The sequence below is a fragment of the Rhinopithecus roxellana genome, chromosome 19, assembly GCF_007565055.1.
Source record: "Rhinopithecus roxellana isolate Shanxi Qingling chromosome 19, ASM756505v1, whole genome shotgun sequence".
Classification (NCBI taxonomy): Eukaryota; Metazoa; Chordata; class Mammalia; order Primates; family Cercopithecidae; genus Rhinopithecus; species Rhinopithecus roxellana.
Genome location: NC_044567.1, coordinates 33,229,979 through 33,247,599, shown reverse-complemented (window position 1 = coordinate 33,247,599; position 17,621 = coordinate 33,229,979). Strand labels below are relative to the sequence as shown.

The window sequence follows — 17,621 nt, the reverse complement described above, 5'->3', positions numbered from 1 at the left end:
TGGCCAACATAGTGAAACCCCATCTCTACCAAAAATATAAAAAATTAGCCAGGTATGGTGGTGCACATGCACACACACGCATACACGCACACATGCACATATATATGTGCACACACATTCACATACCTGCATCTAGACACATGCACATGCATTCACACACCTGCATCTATACACGTGCACACACATTCACACACCTGCATCTATACACGTGCACACGCATTCACACACCTGCATCTATACACATGCACACGCATTCACACACCTGCATCTATACACATGCACACGCATTCACACACCTGCATCTATACATGTGCACACGCACACACCTGCATCTATACACGTGCACACACATTCACACACCTGCATCTATACACGTGCACACACATTCACACACCTGCATCTATACACGTGCACACGCACACACCTGCATCTATACACGTGCACACGCATTCACACACCTGCATCTATACACGTGCACACGCATTCACACACCTGCATCTATACACGTGCCACACACATTCACGTACCTGCACAGATACACGTGCACACACAATCACACACCTGCATCTATACACGTGCACACGCATTCACATACCTGTATATACACATGTGCACACGCACACACCTGCATCTATACACGTGCACACGCATTCACACACCTGCATCTATACACGTGCCACACATATTCACGTACCTGCATCTATACACGTGCACACACATTCACACACTTGCATCTATACACGTGCACATGCATTCACACACCTGCATCTATACACGTGCACACGCATTCACACCTGCATCTATACACGTGCCACACACATTCACGTACCTGCACAGATACACGTGCACACACATTCACACACCTGCATCTATACACGTGCCACATTCACGTACCTGCATCTATACACGTGCACACGCATTCACACACCTGCATCTATACATGTAGACACGCATTCACACGCCTGCATCTATACACGTGCCACACACATTCACGTACCTGCACAGATACACGTGCACACGCATTCACACACCTGCATCTATACACGTGCACACGCATTCACACACCTGCATCTATACACGTGCACACTCATTCACACACCTGCATCTATACACGTGCACACGCATTCACACACCTGCATCTATACACGTGCCACACACATTCACGTACCTGAACAGATACACGTGCACAATCACACACCTGCATCTATACACGTGCACACGCATTCACATACCTGTATATATACATGTGCACATGCACACACCTGCATCTATACACGTGCACACGCATTCACACACCTGCATCTATACATGTGCCACATACATTCACGTACCTGCACAGATACACGTGCACACGCATTCACACACCTGCATCTATACACGTGCACACGCATTCACACACCTGCATCTATACACGTGCCACACACATTCACGTACCTGCATCTATACACGTGCACACATATTCATACACTTGCATCTATACACATGCACATGCATTCACACACCTGCATCTATACACGTGCACACGCATTCACACACCTGCATCTATACACGTGCCACACACATTCATGTACCTGCATCTATACACGTGCACACGCATTCACACACCTGCATCTATACACGTGCACATGCATTCACACACCTGCATCTATACACGTGCACACGCACACACCTGCATCTATACACGTGCCACACACATTCACATACCTGCACAGATACACGTGCACACGCACACACCTGCATCTATACACGTGCACACGCATTCACACACCTGCATCTATACACGTGCACACGCATTCACACACCTGCATCTATACACGTGCCACACACATTCACATACCTGCCTACCTGAAAAAGTACAAGGCTGAGAATATGTTTTCATATCCCAGGTCATTCTGCAAATATTTATTGTTCATTACCAAGGCTGGGTCCTGGGATTTAGAACTTCTTTCCCCAGCCCTCTGGGCCTGCCCACCTACCTGAAGGCAGGCACTGGGAGCTTTGCCCCAGAAATTGTCTCAGCAATGTTAATTTTAATTCAGGACATTTTGAGAAGTAATGAATTCATCCAACACACACATTTCAGGATGCACATCTAGTGCTGGTGGTGGGGCCAATGCCTGTTTCTAGAAAGTCTCTGCCTTGGGAACTAGAAACCCTAATCTATGCTCCAAGGGACACCTCTGAGCTGCAGAGTTACTGAGAGTGGCCAGTCTCATAAATGGAAGCTCTACTGGCAAGCAGGCTCTTTTCCCATCTTTAAAAAACTAGGAAAAAGAGAAGCTAGTTTCAGGTTTATTCTAGCCTACTTAATAACTGCATATGTGTTCAAAAGAAGAGATGGTAATAAAGGGTGGTTTATTCCAAGGGCTGCTCATCCTCCCTACTGAGTTGGTCAAAAGTGAGCTAGGGTTTACAGGTAATTTCCAGCCAGGCATTGAGCTCAAACAATGAACATGGGCACCATCTTTCATTGTTTTTTTGTTTTTTTTTTTTTTTGAGATGGAGTCTTGCTCTGTCGCCCAGGCTGGAGTGCAGTGGCACAATCTCGGCTCACTGAAACTTCCACCTCCTGGGTTCAAGCGATTCTCCTGCCTTAGCCTCTGGAGTAGCTAGGATTACAGGCATGTGCCACCACACCCGGCTAATTTTTTATATTTTTGGTAGAGATGGGGTTTTGCCATGTTGGCCAGGTTGGTCTCAAACTCCTGACCTCAAGTGATCTGCCCACCTTGGCCTCCCAAAGTGCTGGGATTACAGGTGTGAGCCACCGCCCCCGGCCTTGGGCACCATCTTTCAATGAAAAGAGACTGCAAGAAAATGTCAGACCTGTCATTTCCCCTGAGGTGCATGAGGCAATGGCGTGTGCCCTTGTGTATACTTATCCCAGCAAATACAGGCTCTCCAGCCAGTGCTCGAGGCAAGGTAGAAAGCCTGAGTGGCCCGATCTGTCCGCACGCTGCGTGTCCTCAGCCCTCCTGAACCGACCCTGGAGCCTTGGCCACACAGGGGCCGATTGGAAACCACGCCTCCCTGGCACAGGATTGCAGGACAATGAAACAAAAAAACCCAGCAGCCCACCTTGGTTTGCAATTCTGATGGTTTGTTCATCATGATTATTTTAGTGTTAATTTTGATTTTCAAAAATATTACATTACGCCTGTAGTCCCAGCTACTCCGGAGGCCGAGGCAGGAGAATGGCGTAAACCCGGGAGGCGGAGCTTGCAGTGAGCTGAGATCCGGCCACTGCACTCCAGCCTGGGCGACAGAGCAAGACTCCGTCTCAAAAAAAAAAAAAAAAAAAAAAAAAAAAAAAAAAAAAAAAAAAAACCTCACTTATCTTGATGCCTGAGGTTTCTCGCAGCCTCTTAAACGTTGAGCCCAAGGTGGACGCCTCACTTGGCTCACCCTAGTCCCAGCGCCCTTCTCTCCCAGGGAGCCAGCCCTTGGACCTGTCCTTGTCCTCTGGGCTCTGCACTCTGGCAGAAGTGGCCTCAGTGACTCACTGGAATTCCCTCGGTCTCCTCCAGGAAGCGCGCACTGACGGACACCAGGGCATCTTCCGGCCACTCATGGAACCAGTCGATGGCCGTGCAGTTGACCACAGCTGGGAATTTTCTGGCTCGTACCCGCAGCACGGAGCCCACAGGGGAGAAACACAGGATCACCTGGGTGTGGGAGACAAAGATGCGCTGGCCATGGGGACTGCAGTGCTGGGGCCTAATCCATCACTCTGCAGAAAGCTCTTCCAGAAATCTATGCGCCCTGCCTGGCTCAGCCGCCCAGGGTCTGGGGAGCACAATCCCAGTTCTGGGTTTGAAGGGCGGCTGCCGCATTGCGGTGGATAAATGCTCATCTGGCTTTGTGCCTCTCGCTAGCAGTCCCAATCCCTCCGGAAGGGGCCCTTACCTCTCTAAAAAAGGCCAAAGGAAGGAATGGGGAGCGGGCACCCACATTGGGCAGATGAGGCCCCAGAACGGGCCAGACTCTAAGCCCTTCAGTTCAGCAGGAAGGGTCCCCACCGGGCCCTGAGGGAGAGTGGCTAATTCCAAGAAAGGGCAGGGAGTCCCTGGGACCCCAGCTGGAGAAGATGCTGTGGAGATGGGCCTGGGGGTCTCTCTGGCTAGATGAGGACCTCCCTTGTCATGTGTCTCAGCCTTGCTCTCTGGTCCCCTTTCGTGGTGTAGGTGTTGCACAGATGCTGCTACTCATGGCGGTGGCTCATTGCTTGGCTGACTTTGCACCCCTCACTGTGTGATGACGTGAGGGTGTGGGACAGAGCTGGCACTGGCAGGGCACCAAAGAGGATCCAGGAGCAGGCAGCGCCCATCAGGGGACGCCTTTGGCTCACAGATAACATTCACTAATTGGGCTACACAGCCCGCAGAGGGGAGGGAGGGCCCCTGCTCTGTTTGAGTCAAGCAGGGGAAAACGATGGCCAGAAGGTGCCCAGGAGAGCTATGGGGTTGGCATCCTGCAAAGGGCAGCACCACCGAACTCTGGAGAGGACGAGGCCAATAGATCCAAAGGGTTCTCTGTCCTACTAGGGGAGTTTAGCCTGCTTACCCTAGAGGAAATGCTGAAAGTCAAGGTGTGGCCAGGCAGCACTTTGGGAGGCTGGGGCAGGTGGATCACCTGAGGTCAGGAGTTCTAGACCCGCCTGGCCACCATGGTGAAACCCCGTCTTTACTAAAAATACAAAATTTTGCTGGGCATGGTGGTGGGCACCTATAATCCCAGCTATTTGGGAAGCTGAGGCTGGAGAATCATTTTAACCCAGGAGGCAGAGGTTGCAGTGAGCTAAGATTGCACCATTGCATTCCAGCCTGGGCGATGAGTGAAACTCCATCTCAAATTAAAAAAAAAAGAAAAAAAGAGAAAGTCAAGGTGCAAGGTGCATTTATCTACTATAAACTAGCTGTGTGTGGGGAGCAGTCCACACAGAGTCAGCTGTCTGTCCACATCTGTGGATTTCACCAACCATGGACCGAAAATTTCTTTAAAAAATAATACGACAATAAAAAATAATACAAATAAAAATATAACAACTATTCCCATAGCATTTTACATTATATTAGGTATTATAAGTAATCTAGAGATGATTTAAAGTAGAGGGGAGCGTGTTCAAAAATATGACACGATTTTATATCAGGGCCTTGAGCATCCATCCCTCCGTGGATTCTGGTATCCATGGGGGTCCTGGAATCCAACCTCCTCAGATACCAAAGGACAACTGTAAAACACTTATTTTGGCCCCAAGATACCTCTAAAGACCCACGTGAAAAAGTCTCCAGGCTCTGGTTCATCAGACAGCCCCACCCCTCACACTCTCCTAACAGAATTTCACATCCCATGAAAGATCAGTCCCCCCTGCTCTATGCAGAGCAAAAACCCAAACCCTGTAAGCCACGGGCGCCAAGCTGGGCTCCTGAGGCCCTGCCGAAGACGAGAGTCCCACCTTGAGCTGTCTGCGCACTTTTTCGATGAAGAATTTCCAACATGCTTCCCGAGTGTCGTTCATGCCAAGGGTCTTGACTTGGGGTCGCATGGAGGAGACGATGTTCTCCACCTCATCCTCCATAAACAGCCCAGGGATCTCTCCTGAGGCCAGCAGGTCATTGATCAGCACCAGAAACTGCTCCTCGGCCACCTGGGAGTCCGTCATCAGGAACACCGAGGGAACGTTCTTCACGGCAGCCTTTATGTACTGAGCAGCGAGGTCGACCTGGATGGAGTGAGGACATGCTTAGGGGCCTTGGTAAGAAGATCCTCAATTAGAGACCTCCTCCACAACCACCCAGAGCATGGGGCCACGGGGCCACCTCTTTTTTTTCTTTGAGACGGAGTCTTACTCTGTCGCCCAGGCTGGAGTGCAATGGTGCAGTTGCGGCTCACTGCAACCTCCGCCTCCTGGGTTCAAGCAATTCTCTTGCCTCAGCCTCCCAAGTAACTGGGATGACCAGCACACGCCACCATGGGGACAACTTTCTTTTTTCTTTTTTCTTTTTTGAGACAGAGCTCTGTCATCCAGGTGGGACTGCAGTGGCGTGATCTTAGCTCCCTGCAAGCTCCGCCTCCCAGGTTCATGCCATTCTCCTATTCTCCTGCCTCAGCCTCCTGAGTAGCTGGGACTACAGGCGCCCACCACCACACCTGGTTAATTTTTTGTATTTTTAGTAGAGACGGGGTTTCACTGTGTTAGCCAGGATGGTCTCCATCTCCTGACCTTGTGATCTGCCCGCCTTGGCCTCCCAAAGTGCTGGGATTACAGGTGTGAGCCACCGCCCCCAGTCCATGGGGCCAACTTTCTAAGAAACATAGGCCAGGTGTGGTGGCTCATGCTTGTAATCCTAAGGCTTGGGGAGGCTGAGGTGGGAGGATCGACTGAGGCCAGGAGCTCAAGACCAGCCTGAGCAACACAGCAACACCTTGTCTCCAAGTAAAAGAAAAAAAGAAGGGTGCAGGAGACCCAAAACCTTGAACGGAGCACAGCCAGGTTCACAGCAGCCATCAGGACAACCTAAGTGTCCATCCATGCGTGAACAGGTACATAAAACGTTTCAGTTGGTCCATCTGTGCAACGGAATATGATGCAGTCTTAAAAAGGGAAGAAATTCTGACACGTGCTGTAGCATGGACAGACCTTCAGGACATGACGCTGAGTAAAATAAGCCAGACATGAAAGGACAAATACTGTGTGATTCCACTTACATGAGGTCCCTGGAGTAGTCAAAGTCAGGGGCAGAAAGAAGAATGGAGATTGCCAGGGGCGGGGCTGGGGGAATGGGGAGTTGTTGTTTAAAGGAGACAGAGCTTCTGTTTGGGAAGATGAAAGGGTCCTGGAGAGGGATAGTGGTGACGGTCACACAACAGCGTGAATGTGCTTCATGCCACCAAACTAGACGTTAAAGGTGATGAAAATGTCTTACTCTTTCACTTTTTCTTTTTTTTGAGACAGAGTCTCGCTCTGTTGCCCAAGCTGGAGTGCAGTGTCGTGATCTCAGCTCACTGCAACCTCTGCCTCCCAGGTTCAAGGAGTTCTCCTGCCTCAGCCTCCCAAGGGATTACAGGCGTGTGCCACCATGCCCGGCTAATTTTTGTAATTTTGGTAGAGACAGGGTTTCACCATGTTGGCCAGGCTGGTCTTGAACTCCTGGCCTCAAGTAATCTGCCCACCTTGGCCTCCCAAAGTGCCAGGATTATAGGTGTGAGCCACCGTGTCCAGCTGAAAATGTCTTATTCTATTTGTCTTGGAAAAAAAATAAAAATAAAAAAATAAAAAAACAGGCTGGACACAGTGGCTCATGCCTGTAATCCCAGCATTTTGGGAGGTCGAGGTGGGTGGATCACATGAGGTCAGGAGTTCAAGACCACCTTGTCAACATAGTGAAACCTCGTCTCTACAAAAAATACAATTAGCCACGTGTCATGGCGCACACCTGTAATCCCAGGTCCTTGGGAGGCTGAGGTATGAGACTCACTTGAACCCAGGAGATGGAGGTTGCAGTGAGCTGAGATTGTGCCATTGCACTCCAGCCTGGGCAACAGAGTGAGACTCCATCTCAAAGAAAAAGAAATAATTAACAGTGAAAATGGTCAATTTTATGTATGTATATTTTACCACACATGCAAAAGGAAAGAAAAAAAAATTAAATGGAGACCTTAAGAGGCCCTGAATAAATATACTGCAGGCTTGGACTGGGAGCCTTGACAGTCAACCCCCTTTCAGAGTCATCCAGAGCAGGATTTAAGGACAGGGCGACAAGATGATTTCACAGGTTTTGCAAGAATAAATGAAAAGTTTTTTTTTTTTTAAGCATGTTACAGAGCAGTAGGAATAGCTTGTTATTTTTGAATATGCCATTTCCATGTATATGTATGTTCAGAAACGCCTGCCAGGTTTTTCCAAGTAGTGATGTATATTTCCAGCATTTTGGTGATTTGCTTATTTATAATATTTAATTTAAAAAACAAGACCTATGGGCTTCTGTGCTTACTGAAGAGGCTTTAAAAGTGTCCATATAGGCACCCCAATGGCTGCTCCCTTCTTCGGAAGAAAGTGACTCACTGAAGTCTCTCCATTCAGAGAGAACCCTCACCAGGCCTCCTCTTTGGGAGTTGACTGGAGTCAGAAGCCAGCCTCAAATCTCCTATGTTTTGACAAGCTAAGAAAAAGCAAGGGGGGGCCGGGCGCGGTGGCTCAAGCCTGTAATCCCAGCACTTTGGGAGGCCGAGACGGGCGGATCACGAGGTCAGGAGATCGAGACCATCCTGGCTAACACGGTGAAACCCTGTCTCTACTTAAAAATACAAAAAACTAGCTGGGCGACGAGGCGGGCGCCTATAGTCCCAGCTACTCGGGAGGCTGAGGCAGGAGAATGGCGTAAACCCGGGAGGCGGAGCTTGCAGTGAGCTGAGATCCGGCCACTGCACTCCAGCCTGGGTGGCAGAGCAAGACTCCGTCTCAAAAAAAAAAAAAAAAAAAAAGCAAGGGGAAGCTCTGAGCCTGGAAAAGCAGGTGGGCCGCAGGTGGGACTTAAGCCATGGCTTCGTCCTTGGACCCTGCCTTGAGGCAAGGGGCGTAGTGTGAGAGCCAGTGATGACCTTGAGTCAAAAACTCTTCTCATTTCACAGTGTAGCAAGGACACTGGGTGGAGACTGACCATACCAGAAATCTTTTCCTTTTTTCCTGGTTTTACTTTTTTAGAGATAGGGGCTCACTTGGTCGCCCAGGCTGGAGAGCAGTGGCATGATCACAGCTTATTGCAGCCTTGACCTCCTGGGCTCAAGTGATCCTCCTGCCTTAGGATTACAGGCTTGAGCCACCACGCCCGGCCCATCTGGCTTTCACAGCCATGCTGTCCCATGTGGAGTGGCCCTCACCCTGCCCACTGTGACCGCTGGGCTGCCCCTGGATTCCAGCCTGCCTCCACCTCACCCGCTCACTCTCTGGCACAGTCCCCTCCACTCCTGCCCTCTTATGCTGCTGAGTCTGGTCCCCACATCTCTACCCACATCCTGTCCCTGCACTTCCCAGCCCCACGTGTCCCACTGTGCACTGACAGCCTCATCCCCAGGCATTGCGTCTCCTCCGGGCCTGGCCCGAGGGTGGTTCTCCTCGACCCTCCTTCCTATCTTGGTTGAGAGCCCCATGGTGCTACTGAAGCTGGAGCTGCCTGCGTCCCTGTCATCACTGTCAGCCGAGGACGGCAATCGTCACCTGCATCTAGGCCCGTCTAGGGACCAGTCATTAATAAGGAGCACAGGTTTCCCTTTCTCTAGCCAAAACATCAGCAGCGCCTTTCCTTGCCATAGCCAATGCCACTGGCAGTGGACAGGCAGGACGTGGAGCCGAGATTTGGGAGTGGGGGTGTGTGAGACATCAGGGTTAGGGAGTGGGGCTGCGACAGTTAGGGTTAGGATTTGGGAGTGGGGGTGTGAGATGTGCAGCAAGACCTCCTGCCTGAGAATAACATGAGACCAAGCCCCCACCCCACCCGATGGCTGCTTCTCACCCCTCCCCTTTCATTTGTAGGAAGCCGGGGGTGGGAGGTACCTGAGCTGCTGAGACCACGGCCCCTCATTCTGCTGAAAGGCTTTCTTCACGGGGCAGCCCAGTTCTGGCTGCTGACTCAGGCTGGGGGGAAGGTTTCCCAGAAATAAAAACTCCCCACTGCCTGGCCCCCGGGGGCTGTGTGTGGGGTGTGGGGTGGTAGCTGGCGTAGTATCTGAAGGTTTCGGATCCTGGACCCCAGCCGAGCCCCCGAGGTCACGCACGCCCTCTCGGCAGGCACAGCCCTCGCTGGCCCTGGTTTCCCCTCCTCCATTCTCCCTTCTTGTCCCACCTGCCTGCTTTCAGCCTTTGTGGGGTCACAGGGCTTGTGCCCCATCTCCACCTAGGTCACGCTACAGCAGTTTCTGTGCTTTCAAACTGTCCTTCATGTGTCCTAGAACACTACCACATCCTGCTGCTCTATCCCCTGCTCAGACATCTTGATGGCGTCTCGTTTTCTTGGGACCAAGCCCAGGGCTTTTCACACAGCACACTGTCCTCCAGGGTCCATTCTCCACCCCTTTCCTGTGCACCTGTAGCCTCCAGCAGGTGCCACAGGTTCTGGGACCTACTTTATATTACATAATCACAAACATATATGTTACCCTCATAGGGTAACATACGACAGCACTATTAGAACAAGAATCATGTGGAATGGCTCAGGAGTCTGGCTCCCCCAATACGATACAGAAACTTTTAGCCCTGTTTACCTCTGCCCTTAGTTCTGAATCCACAGAAGCGGTTTAAGAAATGACAGTGATAGCAAAGCTGATTTGTGATGCGTGTAAGGGCAGTGAAATTCCACAGCCCAGATCATAGAGCCGCAGCGGCTGATGCCAACGAGTAAAATAGCACCACTGAGGTTGAGGCTGAGGCTGTGCACCCATGATCAGCCTCAGCATGAAGGATCAGGAATAAAATCCCATCAGGGAGGCAGAGCAAGAAAACGATGCCGTCGTGAACGCAACCCAACATGATTTAGTTAATAGACTAGAGACTTCAATGGAGAAAGCTCAGTAAAACTATATGGCTCCAGGTTCAAACGACACTTGAGTGGCCGCAGATACCACCAATGTGAACTAACTCCATCAGATATGCTGAGAACCCATGACACACGATATACCACTGATGGGTCCAGAGGTCAGGGCTGTGTTCGGGAGTGCCCATCTGAGGAGTTCAAAAAAGACCAGGCCGGTCCCTTTCTATATGGAGTAGAATCCACTGGGAAGGCAGAAAACAGCCAGTCAGAAACTGGAGGCTCTCCCAGAGGTTGGCTGTCCCTGGCACAGCCTGTACTGCTCCTCCAGGGTCTCTGCCTGCAGATGCCTCCCCACCACTCCCAGCATCACTGGCTCCAGGTCCACCTGCTAAAGCCACGAGCCCAGCGACTGCCTCAGGGCCACGTGCTATGGGAGGGTCCCCTTAGGGCTCCCCCTTGGGTCTAGCATCGTCCTGGCCCCACAACAGCGGCCCCAGCACAGACACAGAGAAGGCATGACTGTGTAGCATGGTGCAATCAATTTCAGGTCTAATCTCAGGCATGATGATTTCTTCTGAACTAATGGCATGCAGTTGCCTGGGAGAGCAGATGTTCAGGAGTAAGAAATCAATAAGAACCCTCAGCAGTGTGTCTTGGGCATGGGAGATCTTATGTTTACTCTAATGTTTATTTCATTCATTCCAAAAGCAGCCATTCAGCCTCTCAGGCATGCAGTTAGAAACCCAGTCATGGCTCTGAATTCTGTCATCTGGACAGACAATAGGGAACAATTTGGGACACTTAGTGACCAAGGGCAGGAATCCAATCTCTCTGCCTCTGTGATCTGGGTTGACTTACTGGACTTGTGTCCATCAAGTAGTCAATAGACACACTCTTCACCTCAGTCACACGGGCCGGAAGGTTTCACACTCTTCACCTCAGTCACACGGGCCGGAAGGTTTCACACTCTTCACCTCACACAGGCCGGAAGGTTTCACACTCTTCACCTCAGTCACACAGCCAGGAAGTTTTCACACTCTTCACCTCAGTCACACGGGCCGGAAGGTTTCACATTCTTCACCTCAGTCACACGGGCCGGAAGGTTTCACACTCTTCACCTCAGTCCCCCGGGTCGGAGGGTTTCACACTCTTCACACCTCAGTCCCCTGGGCCGGAAGGTTTCACAGTCTTCACCTCAGTCCCCCTGGGCTGGAAGGTTTCACACTCTTCACCTCAGTCACACGGGCCGGAAGGTTTCACACTCTTCACCTCACACAGGCCGGAAGGTTTCACACTCTTCACCTCAGTCACACAGGCCGGAAGGTTTCACACTCTTCACCTCACACAGGCCGGAAGGTTTCACACTCTTCACCTCAGTCACACAGCCAGGAAGTTTTCACACTCTTCACCTCAGTCACACGGGCCGGAAGGTTTCACATTCTTCACCTCAGTCACACGGGCCGGAAGGTTTCACACTCTTCACCTCAGTCCTCCGGGTCAGAGGGTTTCACACTCTTCACACCTCAGTCCCCTGGGCCGGAAGGTTTCACAGTCTTCACCTCAGTCCCCCTGGGCCGGAAGGTTTCACACTCTTCACCTCAGTCACACGGGCCGGAAGGTTTCACACTCTTTACCTCAGTCACACAGCCAGGAAGTTTTCACACTCTTCACCTCAGTCACACGGGCCGGAAGGTTTCACACTCTTCACCTCAGTCACATGGGCCGGAAGGTTTCACACTCTTCACCTCAGTCACACGGGCCAGAAGTTTTCACATGCTTCACCTCAGTCACACGGGCAGGAAGTTTTCACACTCTTCACCTCAGTCACACAGGCTGGAAGGTTTCACACTCTTCACCTCAGTCACACAGGCTGGAAGGTTCCACACTCTTCACCTCAGTCACACGGGCCGGAAGGTTTCACACTCTTCACCTCAGTCACACGGGCCGGAAGGTTTCACACTCTTTACCTCAGTCACACAGCCAGGAAGTTTTCACACTCTTCACCTCAGTCACACGGGCCGGAAGGTTTCACACTCTTCACCTCAGTCACACGGGCCGGAAGGTTTCACACTCTTCACCTCAGTCACACGGGCCAGAAGTTTTCACATGCTTCACCTCAGTCACACGGGCAGGAAGTTTTCACACTCTTCACCTCAGTCACACAGGCTGGAAGGTTTCACACTCTTCACCTCAGTCACACGGGCAGGAAGGTTCCACACTCTTCACCTCAGTCACACGGGCTGGAAGGTTTCACACTCTTCACCTCAGTCACACGGGCCGGAAGGTTTCACGCTTTTTACCTCAGTCACACAGCCAGGAAGTTTTCATACTCTTCACCTCAGTCACACGGGCCGGAAGGTTTCACACTCTTCACCTCAGTCACACGGGCCAGAAGTTTTCACATGCTTCACCTCAGTCACATGGGCCGGAAGGTTTCACACTCTTCACCTCAGTCACACGGGCAGGAAGGTTCCACACTCTTCACCTCAGTCACACGGGCTGGAAGGTTTCACACTCTTCACCTCAGTCACACGGGCCGGAAGGTTTCACACTTTTTACCTCAGTCACACAGCCAGGAAGTTTTCACACTCTTCACCTCAGTCACACGGGCCGGAAGGTTTCACACTCTTCACCTCAGTCACACGGGCCAGAAGTTTTCACATGCTTCACCTCAGTCACATGGGCCGGAAGGTTTCACACTCTTCACCTCAGTCCCTCGGGCTGGAAGATTTCACACTCTTCACCTCAGTCACACGGGCAGGAAGTTTTCACACTCTTCACCTCAGTCACATGGGCTGGAAGGTTTCACACTCTTCACCTCAGTCACACGGGCCGGAAGGTTTCACACTCTTCACCTCAGTCACACGGGCCGGAAGGTTTCACACTCTACCTCAGTCACACAGCCAGGAAGTTTTCACACTCTTCACCTCAGTCACACAGGCTGGAAGGTTTCACACTCTTCACCTCAGTCACACGGGCCGGAAGGTTTCACACTCTTCACCTCAGTCACACTGGCCAGAAGGTTTCACATGCTTCACCTCAGTCACATGGGCATGCACACTGGCCGGAAGGCTTTCTGTCCTCTGTTTCTAAGATAAAGATCCTTTAGATAAGGGCTATTGGTGATGCTCCGACTCCCTGTGCTGGCTGGCTTCATTTTGGAAAAGGGAGCGAAGTTTTTCTTTACTCCCCGACCCTACCCCAAAAGGCAGCTTATTGCACAGTAAGCTCTCACCTTGAGGTCGGGGATCCCGTAGCCCTTCTTGAGAGTGATTTGAAACACATCAAGGCCGCTGATGTATGCTGCCAGGCGGGAGAGGCTCTGTTTGCCACTGCCACCCACCCCCACCAGCAGGGCATTCCCCCGGGGAGACTCCAAGATGCGATTAATCCTGCAGATGTGAGCCACGGCATCCTCAAACAGCACCTACAGAAACCAGAGAGATCCCGCAACATCCTGTAGCACCTGGAATCACCTCTGTTCACCAGCACAGACTCTGCACACGCTGAGGTGTGCACTGTGCACCACACAGCCCCACAGAATGCCACTCGGATGTTAATAATGCAACCGGAGAGGGTGACCCTGTCCAGGTCCTGTGCCCTTGCTATCAGCTCCAGCCAGCTCACCAAATTCATGACTGCATTAATTTCATTGTAGCTGTCCAGGACGTCCACGAGGAGCTTGTTCAGAGGAGCCACGTCGGTTACAGGAACGTATTTAGGATCGCCAATCCCTTGAGCAAAGTGGCAGAAGATATTTGGCTTGGCAAATAAGAGCTCATCACCAAGATCCTAGAGAAAAAAAAGACGATACTTCTGGTTTTTGCCACCACGACTGCACAGATAGTTAACAGCAGCTCAGTACTTTGCCAAAGTGGACTAGGAGGTCACGCCGGGGTACCAGGCCAAGTCTCCAGGGGCCCAAACCTGCTGCTGTGGGCCCAGCAAACCACTGGGGCAAAATTTCCTAGGGTGGGAGGGTCCTATCACCACCATATCAGGAATGAATTCATAGTCCAAAGAAATGATTCTGCCAAGAATACATGGGACACACCAGCGAGGCACACTGAGCCAAGCAGAGCCTTTCTCCACCCCAAGTGAACAGAGGGAGGTGATCACACCCTGATCTACTGAGCGGTCAATTCTTCCTCACTTGGATCCACAGTCACATGCTGGAATTGTCGCGTGGAACCCTCAGATCCACAGCCACGTGCTGGAATTATCATGTGAACCCTTGGATCCACGGTCACATGCTGGAATTATCGCGTGAACCCTTGGATCCACAGCCACGTGCTGGAATTATCGTGTGAACCCTCGGATCCACAGCCACGTGCTGGAATTATCACGTGGAACCCTCGGATCCACAGCCACGTGCTGGAATTATCGTGTGAACCCTCGGATCCACGGTCATGTGCTAGAATTATCATGTGAACCCTCGGATCCACAGCCACGTGCTGGAATTATCGTGTGAACCCTCGGATCCACAGCCACGTGCTGGAATTATCGTGTGAACCCTCGGATCCACAGCCATGTGCTGGAATTATCATGTGGAACCCTCAGATCCATGGCCATGTGCTGGAATTATTGCGTGGAACCCTTGGATCCATGGCCGCCTGCTGGAATTATCACGCGGAACCCTTGGATCCATGGCCACATGCTGGAATTATTGCGTGGAACCTAACATGGATCTTCCCACCCCCAAAAAGGGCCCTTCTGAGAGGGCTGCAGTTCTCATTGGCTGCCAATGCTCCACCCTCTTGGAGCCGTTCTGGGCTCGGCAGAGGGACTGAGCAGCTTGACTTACATCAAAGAACTTCTTGGTGGAGGCCATGGTGACTCTATGCAATGTTTCCTGGTCTTTTTCGTCAACCATTTTGTCACCATACACTCGTTCAGCCTCATGTAGCCAAAGGCGGACAAGGTCCAGTGGGGTTTTCAGAACTTCTGCTGTGGAAAATAAGAGTCCCTGCCCCAAACACGGGATGGTCAGCACCATCAGCTGTTATGAAGGCGAGCCCAGTGCTAGACACAGATGACCTGAGCAGCAGCCCCTCCCCCGGGGTGAGGGGACCTGTTCAGCTGTTGGCACAGCGTTCACTTGGGGCCTGGGAAGCCACTCATCATGGAGGTCCCACAAATCCCGGATGCCAGAGTGTGTGTGTGTGTCCTGAGAGACGTGGAGTTTTCCTCACAGGATAGGGTTGGGGCCTCATCCTCTAGTAGAGTAAATGGTGGAGGAGGGAAAAAAAGAGGCTAATTGCAAAGGGAACCAGGTGACTGATGCCACAGGGCAGGTCACAGGCTTGGGTACCGCAGCAAGCCTATCTGGTCCAGTCCTGGCTTGGCCATTTACTAAGCAAGCAACCCTGGGCACGCTTGACAAGAGCTTATTGAGGGCCTTGAATTTCCCAGGCACAGCGATGATGCAACAGACCCTGACGCTGTGGAGTTGAAATGCTAGTGGGGGAAGTGGCCAGGTACACAAAGAAACAAGATAACTGCACACTATGATGTATGCTCTGAATAACATACCCAGGGCAGTGAGACAGAGTGTGAGGGATGAGGAGCGGCCTCTGTGAGGGCGTGGCATTTGGGCTGATACTTTATTTTATTTTAATTTTTGCTTTTTGATATGTAGTCTCACTCTGTTGCCCAGGCTGGAGTGCAGTGGCACAATCTCGGCTCACTGCAACCACCGCCTCCTGGGTTCAAGTAATTCTCCTGCCTCAGCCTCCTGAGTAGCTGGGACTACAGAGACACGCACCACCATGCCTGGCTAATTTTTGTATTTTTAGTAGAGATGGGGTTTCACCATGTTGGCAGGCTGGTCTCGAACTCCTGATCTCATGATCTGCCTGCCTCAGCCTCCCAAAGTGCTGGGATTACAGGCGTGAGCCACTGCACCCGGCTGGGCTGATACTTTAAATGGGAGGAGGTGGGCATAACTTAGCCTCCCTCAGCCACAAACTCCTGCTCAGTAAAATGAGGATATAAGCACCAAACTCATGTGTTGTTGGAGGAGGAGAAAATGGGAATGTAAGGTGCCAAACCCAATCTCTGACTCAGAGAAAGCAGTCAGTAAATGAAATATTACCATCACCACCACCATCACTATCACCATAACCATCACCACCACCACCACCATCATCATTATCACATCACCATCACCACCATCGTCATTATCATTATCTCCACCATTACCATTACCACCATACCACCACCATCATCACCATTACACCATCATATCACCACCACCATCACTATCATAACCATCACATCACCACAATCATCACCACCATCACCACCATCATTACCATCACCACCATCATCACCATCACCACCATCACCACCACCATCACCATCACTATCATAACCATCACATCACCACCATCACCACCATCATCACCATCATCACCACCATCACCATTATCATCTCCACCACCACCACCACCATCACATCACCACCACATTACCATCGCCACGATCACATCACCGTCATCACTACCACCACCATTATCACCATCACCACCACCACCACTATTATCATCACCACCATCACTACCACTATCACCACCATCACCACCATCATCACCATTCTTACCATCACCACCACCATCACCACCATCACTACCACTGTCACCACCACCATCACAACCACTATTGCCATCACCATCATTACCACCACCATCACCACCATCACTACCACTGTCACCACCACCGTCATCACCATCACCACCACCACTATCATCATCATCACCATTACCACCATCACCACCATTATCATTATCATCACTATCACCACCATCGTCAGTCCACACCTCCCTGAGAGCTGTGGTAAGGAAAGCAACTGTGGATTGGGCACTGGGCCGTAAGGCGGGCATGACACAAAGCTACAAGAGCAGTACCTGGAAAATATTGGAGAGGTCCCTGAGGTTGAAGACATAATGAAACTTAATGGCCGTGGGAAGAAATGTTGCCGCAACTTTCTGATGCAAAGCTGTTAGAGGAAAAAGACACGTCGATTCTTATGTACTCTTAATGGCCCCAGGAAGTGCAAGCTTCAAGTTTCTAAAGCCAATGGACTACAAAATG

At 51.2% G+C, this 17,621-nt stretch overlaps 1 protein-coding gene across 1 annotated transcript in view; it reads right to left on the bottom strand.

Annotated features, from left to right (window-relative positions):
- The window catches only part of DNAH17 (dynein axonemal heavy chain 17), a 219,450-nt gene that overhangs the window by 44,889 nt on the left and 156,940 nt on the right, over positions 1–17,621 (bottom strand). The window contains 6 exon segments of the mRNA XM_030922525.1: positions 3,504–3,665; positions 5,456–5,722; positions 13,765–13,956; positions 14,157–14,321; positions 15,334–15,495; positions 17,435–17,526. Coding sequence (XP_030778385.1) covers positions 3,504–3,665; positions 5,456–5,722; positions 13,765–13,956; positions 14,157–14,321; positions 15,334–15,495; positions 17,435–17,526 — 1,040 coding nt within the window.